This window comes from Dasypus novemcinctus, chromosome 6 (genome assembly GCF_030445035.2).
Source record: "Dasypus novemcinctus isolate mDasNov1 chromosome 6, mDasNov1.1.hap2, whole genome shotgun sequence".
NCBI lineage: Eukaryota > Metazoa > Chordata > Mammalia > Cingulata > Dasypodidae > Dasypus > Dasypus novemcinctus.
This window is the reverse complement of record NC_080678.1, coordinates 109,700,109-109,713,292: the sequence shown is the minus strand read 5'-3', so window position 1 is coordinate 109,713,292 and position 13,184 is coordinate 109,700,109. Positions and strand designations below refer to the sequence as shown.

Genomic DNA, 13,184 nt, shown 5'->3' with positions numbered 1-13,184 from the left:
TCTTTCATCTGCGTGAGGTGTGGATTTAGCAAGGGAAGTGAAAATATCCAGCTTATTCTATGATGGATATTTTTAATATATATTTATGTAATAGCACCGGTGGCCTCTCTTAGATTTTGCTATAGGGAAACCCAGCATTCCTTGAGCCAGTGTTCCTCGGCCTGATCTTTGCTCGACTGGCCATGAGCAAAGCCCTGGTCATCCAGTTCTACTGTCCCCCTAATGGAAAGCACCTTGTTATCCTTTGTACAGGCCAGTTGGCCCTGCTTGCAGCTCAGGTGTCAGCTGGCTCCCTGCTGAGCAGAGTAGCTGGCTGGGTGCTGGACTTAAGGGGGTTCCAGGGCCACTGGGGAGAATCCGGCTAATCATTGTGCAGAGGGCGCAGTCCCTGGACCCTGGCCTCATTAGCAGCTGCTGTCCCTTGGAGGGGCCTCCCAGTCCACGAGGCCTGGGGAGACGGCCCACCTAATGAGGCCCTAGCCAGGATGGGGCAGAGCAGTCTACAGAGCCTGGCGGAGAAAGGCTGCCCTGAGAAGCAGGCTCTTGGCAAGGTAAATCGAGTGCTCTGCAGGCGCCTCTGCCCTTGTGTGTAGCTGGCCTGTACAGGACTGGAGACACAGCAGCCCGGTGCACCTGGATGGATAAATGAATGGGTGTGATGTTTGGCATCTCCCCAGTGTGGTGCTGGGGCAGGCAGGTGGTGAGACCTGGCCATGCGTCTCCTTGACCAGGTGACCTGCCTCAGCTGGGGTTCCCCACGGTTCAGTCGTGCAATGCTGATTACCCCTCCCATGCTGGGCTACCATGGCCACTGGGGACCGTGGGACTGTGCCGTGAGGTCCAGGCCAGAGCCCCCATGGTCAGTGAGGAGCACGCCCACAGCTCTCATTTGTCTTTGGGTCAGAGCTCAGATGTTCTAGATGCAGAACAAAGTTCATGGAGTGTGCACCGTTCATGTCCACCAAGGCCACAGTCACACATTTGCACTGCAGACACAGGGGACACCTGGGAGGGCTAAGCAGGAAACTAATCATGGCTTTGTTGGCTGGTAGGGGGGCAGTTGCAGGTCCAGGGAGTGGTGGGAGGAAGCTTTCCATTATTTTCTTTTATATTTTTTGAATCTTGAATCCTGTGAGTGTATTATTTATTCAAAATTAATATTATTTTACAAAGCGAAATGCAAATCTCCAATTCCACTCTCTGGCAAAGCCACGGATCTCTGTCTACCTTGGGAACCCCAAGGAGAATTAAGATCTGATACCCCATTATTTCTGCATCAGGCGGCATGTTCTTTATTCTTTAAGGAGACCTAAATAGGAATAGGTGTCATGAGGATCTATAAGTCATTTTAGATAGCAAGAGCTTTCCTCAAGGTTGGTAATGGGGAGCGACTAAGAGAGGACCGAACTCCTAAAAGTCATATTTGGGGAGTCAGTGGAAGATGGTTTCTGAGCTGAATTTCCTGGAAGGGGTTTGGGAATGTGGTCGCCCCTCGGGCTGAAGTGTGGTTTGCTGGCCTGGCGGGGGAGCAGCCACGGTAGGCCTAATTCCGCTGCCCCCATAATAGGGTGGTTGGTCGGGCCCACCGCCACCCCTGAAGGAAGCTCGGCATGGGCGCAGAGTGCCCTCAGGTCTCCCCTTCTCGGCAGCCATGCTTCCGCGGCCGCCCCTCCTCCCGGATGGCGCCACACGATGCCTGTGGGGCGGCACCCTTCTTCTTCTTTCTCCCTGCGCAGGCGCAGGGCGGAAAATTCCAGTCTGCCCTTTTCCCCTCCCCCGACAGCAGCAATAGCCAGGTGTGGGCGGAAAAATCCAGTCTGCCCTTTTCCCTCCCCCCACAGCAGCAACAGCCAGGCGTGGGCGGGAAACTCCAGTCTGCCCTCCACCCCAGCAACAGCAGCCACCAATCCCTAAACCCTGCCCCTTCCCCCAGCAACAGCGACAGCCAATCCCTAACCACCACCCCTCCCCCGTCCAGTACCGCCCACTGACCTTTCGCCAGCAACCAACCAGAACAGGGCGTGGCTTCGACCAATCAGCCTTCCCCAGCCCCTATAAAACTGTTGCCTCTCCCTCAATAAAGTGGACTTGCGTGTTTACCTTGTCTCCGCGGTAGTTTTTCTGCCGTGCACCCTCCAGTCCTGAGAGCCCCCGACAAGGGCCTGGCCTCCCTTGTCCCCAGTTCGTCGCCTGCTTCTCCGGGTTACCCCTTCGTCGCCTGCTTCTCCGGGCGACCCCTTCGTCGCCGGCTTCGCCGGGCGACCCCGCCAGCCGAACCGCGCAACCCCTTGTGAGACCGATCCCTCGTCTGCTGCCGGACCAACCCCTCGTCCCAAGCAGGACCGACCCCTCGTCCAGAGCTGGACTGACCCCTCGTCCGCAGCCAGACCCCACCTCTACCGACCGAGCAAGCCGCCGCAATTTTAGATAGCAAGAGCTTTCCTCAAGGTTGGTAATGGGGAGCGACTAAGAGAGGACCGAACTCCTAAAAGTCATATTTGGGGAGTCAGTGGAAGATGGTTTCTGAGCTGAATTTCCTGGAAGGGGTTTGGGATGTTGTCAGAAAGCCAGAAGCAGAGGGAAGAAAAAAATAATTGTGGCAATTGTCCTAGCTGTCTCCGGGCTTGTCATGGTGATGCTGATAAAATCAAGTGAGCTGGAAGGGAGGGTGAGAAATTGTCGTGGACTTGGCAGCCGAGAAAGCGGAGGTGCTTAAAGTGTTTGCTCGTTATCCAGATTTATTGTTTTCAGCTCTGGGAAAGTGTTGGTAAGCAAAAATAAGGTCACTCTTACCGGCCTGCAAGGTATGTTAAAATGTTTTAAAAGAAAAAGAATATGACATCAATTTCTGGTGGTGGGGAAATGGGGTGATGGTGGGCTTACCTTTTGGGTTAGCTTACTGATTAGGAGCCGGATGGAGTTTCTTGGAGCATTTAAGCCAGAAAAATGTATTTGAGATTTAAACAAGAACAGACTCTATCAAACAAGAGAGAGTTGGGGACATCTTTCTATTTTTAAAGAAAATATTGCCTGATGAGAGAAAAGTATAGAAAAGAGTATGAAGAGAGAAAGTGATTTTCTTATTAGAGCTGGTCACATAAATGGAAAGATGCAGGGAAGTGGTCAAAAAGGACCATAGACCAGGCCTGCCTGGGCTTTTGCAAGTTTCAGGCCAATCTCTCGTCTTCCTCCTGTCTGTCTGAGCCCATAGAATGAAACTGAAATCCCTAATGAGGAAGTCTTCCCCCAGAAATCAAGCTTTATTCGTGGTCACTAGACTGTGGCTTAAGGCACAAGAGTGGATGTGTATATATTAGCGGGATTTTTTAACAATTGTGGAAAGAAAAAGATTCTAATTAGACCTAGCTTAAGCAAAAAGGAGTACAGGCTGTGGGGATACGGGGCGCTTCCTGGGAGCCTGCGAAGAGCGAGCCTGGGTTCCAGGCAGTGGGACCAGGAGGGAGCACTCCCCTAGGACTGGGAATTCCATTTTCATCTCCACTGCCTCCTTTTCACTGTAATCTCCCTTCCCAGTTCTTATCCCCTTCCCCCTTTTCTTTCTTTTCTTAAATAGTTGTTAACAACCAGATACATACAAAAAACCATATCATTCACTTTTTAAAGTAATCATATGGTGCTGTACTTTCTAGGGCCTAATTTCACTTTCGAACTTCATGCTGGAGGCAAACTAAAGATAATCACTTTTTTTTTCCCTTTAGGCAATAAAATCCCACACTGGGATTTATGAATGAAATAAATAGATATCAGAAAAACAACTCACCATGATCCCCTTTGCCATGAAACAGGTAGCTCTGGTCTTCCGGATAGTGATAAAGTGAGAGAAGAGACGGTAGCAAATCAATGGACCAAAACCCAATGGGAGGATGCCAGGTTGGCTTATTGTCCCCTGCCCCCACCCCCCCCGAGGAAGACTGGCCCATCTGAGTCTAGTTACACCTCGACCAGCAGAGTCCACGTGCCAGCAGAGCTCACCCCGGCTGCTGAGACTGCACATCCCTGCTCGAGAAAGCAGCCCAGATCAGATTTCTCAGTAGGAATTTCACATTCCTAGGAAGTGTCCCTGGCCCAGCTGAAGTCAGGGGTCAGCTCTGAGTCCAGAGGCCGTGGCTAAGGCCGAGGAGGGGGTCGGTGATAACATCAACATCACTTTCCTGCCCTGTGGATGGGGGTGGGGCATTCAGAGCTCTGGAGGGCCTAAAGATGGTCTGCAAGCTAGGAAGACAGCTCCTCAGGGGTCTCCCAGAAGTCGGAGCCCAGGTTCCTCAGGGATCACGAGTGCCTCCAGGGGCCCCAGGGCTGTAATAAATGGGCGGAGCGGTCCAGGACTTGTGGAGAGTGCCAGTCCCGTTGAAGAGGGTGGCACCTGGGCTGCCCTGGCTGATGGTTGCCCTGTAGGAATGTGGCATAGTGTTGCCTGGTCTTCCAGTTTTTTCCAGAGAAGCCAGAAAGACCAACTCATTGCCTTTGGTGTAGAATCTTCTCGTTTAAAAATATCGCAGCCAATTCAAATTTCGTACAACCATGGTTGGGGTGTGGTTTAACAAAGCCCACATGGTGCCAGGTTGCAGCCTCTGAGTTTTCTATTTAACTTCCCCATCAGCCAGGAATGCAAGAAAAGAACCCCCATTCTTGGGCTGTTTCCATTGATTGATATAGTCCTAGAATTTTAAAAAGTCCTGTTCAGCAGTTTGATGGTAGGGAGCCAGGAAATCAACCCCATAAGGAGAAAATGCTTTGGGCCCCCAAAGATAAGAGATCCCTTTTCTAGACTGGGGACCCTTAAATACTTTCAGACTCTAGACTTCTGATGCCAACCACTGCCTGGGTTGTCAGCTGGAAATGTTTCTATAGCAAGTTCAGAGGGAGCAGCGCTGCTTTTGACAAAATGTAAGTGAGGAGGCAGTGTGGATTTTATGAAATGGCAGAAGGTGATGATTAAATTTATTCATGCACGATTCTGAGCTGGCCATTAGCTCACGATGGAAAGATTTGTCCAACAGGCAGAAAGACAGACAAAATACCTCTGCCCGCTGAGGGGACAGGGAGCAGGTGTCTTCCCTGTTCCACTCTGGGAGGACTGGTGGTGCGGGGAGATGTGCAAAGGGGGCAGCGGGTGTGCTGGGGGTCCTGGAGTGGTTGCCTGTCATGTAGCCCCATTCTTCAGGGCTCAGCCCCAACCTGACCTTCAGGACACCTTCGTGACCTGCCATCTTCTGGGGCTCTGCATCCCCCCACCCCTGCAGCATAGTGTCTGTTCTCATTTAGCATGGGTTCTTCTAAGACTTTCTCAAACTGTTGTTTGATAATAGTTCGTTTGTTTGCTTGTTCATTCATTCATACATTCATTCATTCAAGAGATATTTAATGAGCATCTACTATGTCCTGGGCAGTGTTCCAAGCACTGTGGGTACATTAGTGAGCAAAACAGACATTTTTACAATGAAATAACTTGGTTTGAAGGGAAATGCTACAGGAAACTTACAGGGAGGTAAGGGGATCAGAATTGCAGGGAGGGGGGTGGGATTTTAAACGGGGTGGTCAGTGCAGGCTTTAATGAGGAGCTTGGCATTTGAATAAAGGCTTGAGGGAACTTCTTTTTTATTTAGCACCTTGTGTTCATGCTCATGGTTTGGGATAACATTTTCCCATAATTTTTTTTTAAACTTAAAATAGATGTGCTCGTTTATTCAACAAAACTTTGTTGAGTATCGGGGTGGCTTCTATTCATCCGTAGTTTTCAGCTCCAATGTCGGTTTCTTATGGAGACATTCCCAAATGCTCTTTCATTCTCTCCAGTTTTTTAAAATTATATTTTAAATTGCTATCTTTATATTTTTATCATAAAGTTTTATTGAACTTCTTATTTTTTTTTTAAAGATTTATTTATTTATTTAATTTCCCCCCCTCCCCCGGTTGTCTGTTCTTGGTGTCTGTTTGCTGCGTCTTGTTTCTTTGTCCACTTCTGTTGTCGTCAGTGGCACGGGAAGTGTGGGCGGTGCCATTCCTTGGCAGGCTGCACTTTCTTTTCACGCTGGGCGGCTTTCCTCACGGGCGCACTCCTTATGCATGGGGCTCCCCTACGCGGGGGACACCCCTGCGTGGCAGGGCACTCCTTGCGCGCATCAGCACTGTGCATGGCCAGCTCCACACGGGTCAAGGAGGCCCGGGGTTTGAACCGCGGACCTCCCATATGGTAGACGGACGCCCTAGCCACTGGGCCAAAGTCCGTTTCCTTGAACTTCTTAAAAACAAATTCAACCTTCCTCTTTTATTTTTATGATTGCATTAATCATTACCCGAAATTACCTTGTTCTTTACCTGACTGGTAAGGTGGGGCACTGTTCGTTCTGCCTGCCAGTGAATTCCCAGGGCCTGGCACATAGTAGTTGCTTGATAAATGATACTGATGAGCTGAATGTGCCAGGTACGGTAGTGAGACTGGGAGTGAGGACGTTGTCAGCACAGGCTCTGGCCTTTGAAGAATTCATGTTCTCTTGGTGGAGGCAGAGGGTGCATCAGTAGACTTAACCAGCATGAGGAGGGGCTCAAGGCTCAGCTGGCTGGTAGTTCTTTGTTTTCTAGGACAAGTGACATCCTCCAGGATTTCACTGGGTGCCCTGTAGCCTTTTGAGGATGTTCAGTGAATTAAACAAATACTTGTTGAATTCCTGCAGTTTGCCAGGCACTAGGCCAGCAGCTGCAGACAGAGCAGATGCTGTGTCGGGCTCCTCTGGAGGGAGACCGGAGCTCAGCCTTGGAGGGCGCCCGCTGGGAGTGACTGAGCGAGCCCCTTTCCAGGAGCATTTCTTCACTGTGGTCCTTCTTCAGTGTTCACCCTGATTTCAGGTCGGCCTTTAAGTTAATGCCTAGAAAGAAAGTTCCTGGGAGAAAACAGAGGCTCTGAGCCCAGAGATGCAGCCTCTCTGCACGGTTTCCAGGACAACCCATGTGGGGACGCTTCACCATCTCAGCCTGGCAACTCAGCACCATCCAGAAGGTGGGGGGAGCAATCCCAGTAAATGACCACTTGCTGGAGAACAGGTCAAGACTTTGAGCTCGCTCACTCTTTCTGTCCTTCCTCCCCCTCCCTCCCTCCTTCCCTTCCGTTCCCACTTTCCCTCCTCCCTCCCCCTTTTCTTCCTCTCCCCCCCTCCTTCCCTCTTTCCTTCCCTCCCTGCCCCCTTCTCCCTCTCTTGCCCATCTTCCTCCTCCTCCCTCCATCTCCCTCCCTCTTGTCCCCTGCTAAAAGCCATTATTGTCAGTAAGTTCCCTGCTGAGAAATAGCTGGGTACGGTCCCTGGGCACAAGGGGTGGGGCGGGGTGCTGTCCCTTCCCCCACTTTCCCCTCGCCTCCTTCTTGCAGACATTTCTGAGCTGCAGTCCCACTGAGCAGCCACAGGTGGCCTCAGCCCTGCTTCGGGGGTCCTGGGATCGTGGGGAGACAGCTTTTAGGAGAGGTGCAGCTCCCTGGGCACCAAGCCTTCAGGAGGCCTGTCCTTTGGGAAGGCGGCGTGTGCTCCCGCTGAAGGAGAGAGCAGCCACGCAGTGCGGCCACTTCCACTCAGCCGCCAGCCCGCATGCACGCACTCGGGCATGCAGGCACACATGCCCGCCCTTCCTACCCCGGGGAAACAGGACTCGTGAACAGCTCGTGGCTGAAACACCGATCTTGATTCCTGCAAGGCAGCTGGTAATGGTTCACCTGAGAGAACTGTTCAGCACTTCTCTAAATGTCAAAGGCCTAGTAAGACTAGACCAGGTACAGGCAGAATTCATAGTTATGAACCCATCTCCATGGACGTGAACTTCCCAGCAAGCGTGCCAGCTGCCTGGAAGTATAAGACCTCCAGCCTCGGGTTTGAGGGAAATGACTTTAAAGAACACATGGGGAAGCAGATGTGGCTCAATGGATAGAGCGTCCGCCTACCACATAGGAGATCCAGGGTTCAATCCCAGGGCCTCCTGGCCCATGTGGTGAGCTGGCCCACATGCAGTGCTTATGCGCGCAAGGAGTGCCCTGCCACGCAGGGGTGTCCCCCGCATAGGGGAGCCCCATGCGCAAGGAGTGCGTGAAAAAAGCACAGCCTGTCCAGGAGTGGCGCTGCACACATGGAGAGCTGATGCAGCAAGATGACACAACAAAAAGAGACACAGACTCCTGGTGCCACTGAGAATGCAAGTGGACACAGAACACACAGCAAATGGACACAGAGAGCAGACAATGAGGGGGAGGGGGAGAGTAATAAAGAAATCTTTAGAAATAAATGGACACATGGTGGTTGACCCGCGGACTTTGTAGAATTTCTATGGGCGGTCCATGTCCCAGGCCAGAAGTCAGAGAGGAGAAGGAAGGGCCCACAGCAGGGCTCAGCCCGCCCACACAGACCCCGCCCCACCTGCCAAGGCCTGGCCCTTCTCCACCCATGCCCACAGTGCGGATTTAGCTGGGCAAAACAGCCACTGGCAGAGTTGTGCTTCATCTCCAACCTCGCTGGACTTCCTCTTTCTTGGCATTTTCCGAGGCCTGCAGTGCACCGAGGACCTAGTGGGTATTAGCAGCAGCTCCTTGGTTCTGGTTAGACACACGGAGCAGCCCAGGAAAAGGCTGAAGGGCGAGGCTGAACAGATGCTAGGCAGAGGATCCTCTGACCAGAGAGGAGACTCGAGGCTGGATGGGAAATGGGGGTGACCGAAGCTGGAAACTAAATGCCTCCCTACCAAAGTTCCTGAAATCTCTCCAGCCCAGGAAAACACGGGTCCCCTTGTGGGGGAGCCCCGTGCACCCACCCCCCATCCTTCCAGGAGCCCAGGGTCTGTCAACACGCCTTTTCTCCTGGTGCTGAGTGCCTCGCACAGCCGGATCCTTGAGGATTCACAGCACCCGGGTTGGGCTCAGGCAGCACCACCAGGCTGTGTCTGCCCATGGGAACCCCTGGACTGGGCCGAAGCTGGGGCTCTCTGACTCCAGGGTGGTCAGAGTATGTGTGCATGGTAATGAATGGGCCAGTTCACCCCCCTTGACACGCCCCAGCCTCATAACTCTACCACCAGGGGAGACACATGTGACTGTGACTTCCCCTTCTCAGCGGCGTAAACTGAGGCTGGAAGAGCGTACCTGGATTGCCCAGGATACAAAGCAAGCCATCTGCCCTGCATTTGCGCTGTCCAGTGCGGCAGCCGCTGGCCACGTGAGGCTCCTGAGCACTTGAAATGAGGCTGGTGGGAGCGAGGGCCTGCACTTTAAATTGTACTTGTTTTCATCTAGGTTACATTTATTTTTATTTTTTTTAAATATTTATTTATTATTATTTTTTTAATTACATTAAAAAAAATATATGAGGTCCCATTCAACCCCACCACCCCCGCCCCCCACTCCCCCCACTCCCCCCACAGCAACACTCTCTCCCATCATCGTGATACATCCATTGCACCTGGTAAGTTCATCTCTGAGCATCACTGCACCCCATAGTCAATGGTCCACATCATAGCCCAGACTCTCTCACGTTCCATCCAGTGGGCCCTGGGGGGATCTACAGTGTCCCGTAATTGTCCGTGAAGCACTATCCAGGACAACTCCACGTCCCGAAAATGCCTCCACATCTCATCTCTTCCTCCCGTTCCCCACACCCAGCAGCCCCCATGGCTACCGTTCCCACACCCATTCCACATTTTCTCTGTGGACATTGGATTGGTTGTGTCCATTGCACACCTATGTCAAGTGAGGGCTTAGATTCCACATGGGTACTGGATGCACTCTTCCCGCTTCTAGTTGTAGACACTCTAGGCTCCATGTTGTGGCGGTTGACCTTCTTCAACTCCATGTTAGCTGAGTGGAGTAAGTCCAATAAGTCAAAGTTTAGGAGCTGAAGTCTGTTGAGGCTCTGGGCCTGGGTGTCATATTATCAGTCCAGAGATTCAAATCCCCTACATATATCTTAAACTCAGCACCAACTACAATTCCAATAAAGTAGCATGCAAGTCTTGTGAAAAGAGATCCCCTCTGAGTTACATTTAAATGTAAATGCCGCTTGTGGCCAGAGGCCACCTCCCTGGGCTGTGCCGTGCTGTGCCGCAGAGTTTCCTCAAGTCTACAGGGAAACGAGGTGATGTGGAGTCAAAGATGACTCTGCTCTGGGTAGAATTTCACGTCAGGCAGGCCAGGACCACCCGGCTTTGTCAGTCCCCCACTGTATCTGAGGACATCTTGACGTCTGTGGGGGAATCTGGTTGGGGATCCCCAGTTCTTACGTCAGCCCTAAGGGCCATGGGGGAGCTGTCCAAGGTGGGAGAATCCTCTCTGGCAAGTGGCTTGCAACGTGTTCTGTGCAGGCTGCCAGTCGGGGGTGTGGGTGGCGACTGTGCCCTGGCCCCAGCGAGGCAGGGCAGAGGCTTCCAGCCCAGTTCAGTCCGGGCCAGCCCGGTGGCAGTCAGGGGCCACTGGTTAGGCTTGTTGGTGTGACTCAGGCCTTGGGCAGCTTGTGGGTCGGTCTCGCTGGGGCCACGTTCCTCAGATCTGGGGAAAGCTGGGTTCTGGGGGATGAGGCAGGCTGACGGATCAGCGGTGCTTCCCAAAGCTGGGGCTGGAGGGGTGTGCACCGCTCAGTGGGCCCCGGCACTGCGCAGTGCTGTAGTCAGCCTGCACCGTAGCAGGCTCTGCCGCGGACGAGACCTTTGGAGAATACAGATGCTGAGAAGGCACTTGTCCTTTTGTTTATGTCCCCAACCACCTCCTTCATGCTCCCCCCTTCCATGAGCACACATGCAGCCTTGGCGCTCCAAGAATTAAGGCTCATAGGATTTTCTTGGATTCAAGCAGATGAGATGAAAAATCAGCTCTCACCCCTTGCCTGTTGCTCGTGTAGCTTAGGAAGCCCTTCCCTCTTCCGGGGCTCCCAAGGCCCTGCACCCACTGTTCTCTCCACTGGTCCACAGACAGACGGCTAAGTCTAAGCAGAACTAGGCAGAGCCTACTGTGTGCCTCGTGGAGTAACAGTGGAGCCAGATGTGGGGGTTTAGGGGCATTCCTGGTGTGTGGTGCTTGGACCGGGCTTGGGCACACGAGGGAACGGGCAGGGGAGAGAGCTGGGCAGCGTGCCCGGTCACGACACGCTGTCTGATGCCTCATTGAGTGGGGACAGTCGGATTTCCACGCATCCCCGAAGATGGGTCGTCTGCCTGTTCCAAGGAGGAGGCCGTTGATGGGCAGCCTGGAAATAGCCCTGTTGGCATCACCATGTGCTTGTTGGACTTGGACATAATTCTTCTGGTGACAAAGGGGAATGTGACAGTGCATTACATTCTTGCCATTCTGCTAAGTCTTGGGTTTTAAATTGCACTTTAACGTGTGTTTGTTTTCCAGAGCAAATGGCTCCCTCTACGAGATCTTGCAAGTGGACTTTGGAATTGACAACAGCAGTGGCCTGGCTGGGGCGCAGCAGATCACCTGGCAGGCGGAGTACCCAGGGGAGGCCTCCATGAGCGAGCTGGTCGTCTCTGAGATCTTTGTCAGCCAGACAACCTTCGTGGGCATTGTCCCTCTCGCAACGGTAGGAAATTGGGCCTTAGGAAAAAGTGTCACGAGGAAACGATCTCCACCCACTTTCAGTATTCAGAGAAACATGAAACATTTGATAATCCATTATTTCCCAAGCCCCAGATGCACATTGTTTAGGCTTTTTTCCCTGTCTAAACTTCATTTTCTTTACTTGCTGTCCATAATGGCTCCTTGGAAATGACTGGGGGTCTACTGTGGAAACCGCTTGTCGTTTGTGGGCGTTGCTGAGCCGTGTCTCGGGGAGCCCTTGTGTGTGATTGCCTTACTCTGCATGTTCACCAGGGCTGAGAGCTGCACTGAGTGAAGGTGGTTTCATTGAAAAGCAGCAGGGTTAGGTGGCGGTGACAGAGCTGTCAGCCAGGGAGCCAGCCGCTTGCCAGTCACCTGCCTTGTGGGAGTAAGGGCGCCTGGCTTGCCACAGTAGCAAACGGTGCGGCAAGAAGTGATACCGCCTCTGCCCACTGGGTCTAGATAAGGTGACCACGCCTGACTAGGCCTTTGCTGCTAACGGCTGGCCGGCGCTGCCCTCCCCCTTTTTATCTCCCGCCTAGCCCAACATCCGGCCAGCTCTCACTCCCCCTTTCCCCTCCCCTATTCCAAACCTCTCAGCCAGCCCTCTGCTTAGCAACCGCTTACAATCACCTATCAGGAAGCAGTACCCGCCCGCACCTATCAAATCCCTCCACGCAGTCCCTAACCCTATAAAGCTGTGTCCCCTTCCGCAATAAACCGGACTTGCGCACAGACCTGGTCTCCGCGGCTTTCTTCCTCCCCTTGCCGTGCGTCCTCCACTCCTGAGAGCCCCTCTGAGGCTGTCTGCCGTAGCATCAGACGCCACTGCGGTCTAGTCTGACCCCTCCAAACCCCCCCCGTCAGCATCGGGGTGCAAGCCGCCCCAGCCGCACTGCCTGAGCATCCCCAGGGCTCTTGGGGGTTGGCAGACCCTAAATGCAGGTGGAGAGCCAGAGCCTTGCTGGGGGCTGACCCGCTGATGGGAGGGGCTCTGGGAGCCCCCCAGTCGCCCTGTGTTTGTGTTTCACTGGCCTAAAGGCCAGGATTTCTTCCCCCAGTTTTGGCTGGAGCTCCATGCCTGACCAGGGTGAGGGGCCACGTCTGAGAAGAGTCGTGGATGAGCCCCCGAGCCTGAAAAGGAAGGCGCTGGGGGTCAGGAGGATGACAGCCCCTGGGTCTGGCAGGCTCGTGATCCCCTTTGCCGCCCAGGGTGCTGAGAACGTGCCAGGCGTGTTCTGCTCTGGTTTGGCCTTCCTTTCTGGACACCTGGACGTCCCGGGGACATCTGTGGGTGCTTTCATCACCCATCTCTTGAGGCAGCACCACAGTCAACATCCTGGCAAGTGAAAACCCTGCGTCCTACGGTCAGTTCTGTGTTCCCCAGGTCTTGCTACTTGGCTCTTCTCTCTCTTTTCTTCGCCTGAAACAGTTTCCCCCCATCTCCCAGCCTGGCTCCTCCTCTTCCTGCAGGACTCAGCTCAAATGTTAGAGGCGCCTCCCCTGTCCCCTGGGCTGAAATCGGCCCTCGATCACCCTCCTCGCCCGCCACTACCCATCTCCTTCCCGTCTTTTATGTTCTCTGAAGGCCTTGTCCCTA

The 13,184-nt window shown here is 53.2% G+C and overlaps 1 protein-coding gene across 1 annotated transcript in view; it reads left to right on the top strand.

Annotated features, from left to right (window-relative positions):
• LOC131278929 (transmembrane protein 132B-like) overlaps positions 1-12,567 on the top strand; it is a 94,509-nt gene extending 81,942 nt beyond the window's left edge. The window contains exons 2-3 of the mRNA XM_071215570.1: positions 11,381-11,670; positions 12,452-12,567. Of these exons, the coding sequence (XP_071071671.1) occupies positions 11,381-11,670; positions 12,452-12,567 (406 nt within the window). The remainder of the gene's footprint in view (positions 1-11,380; positions 11,671-12,451) is intronic.
• Positions 12,568-13,184: the final 617 nt, after the last annotated feature.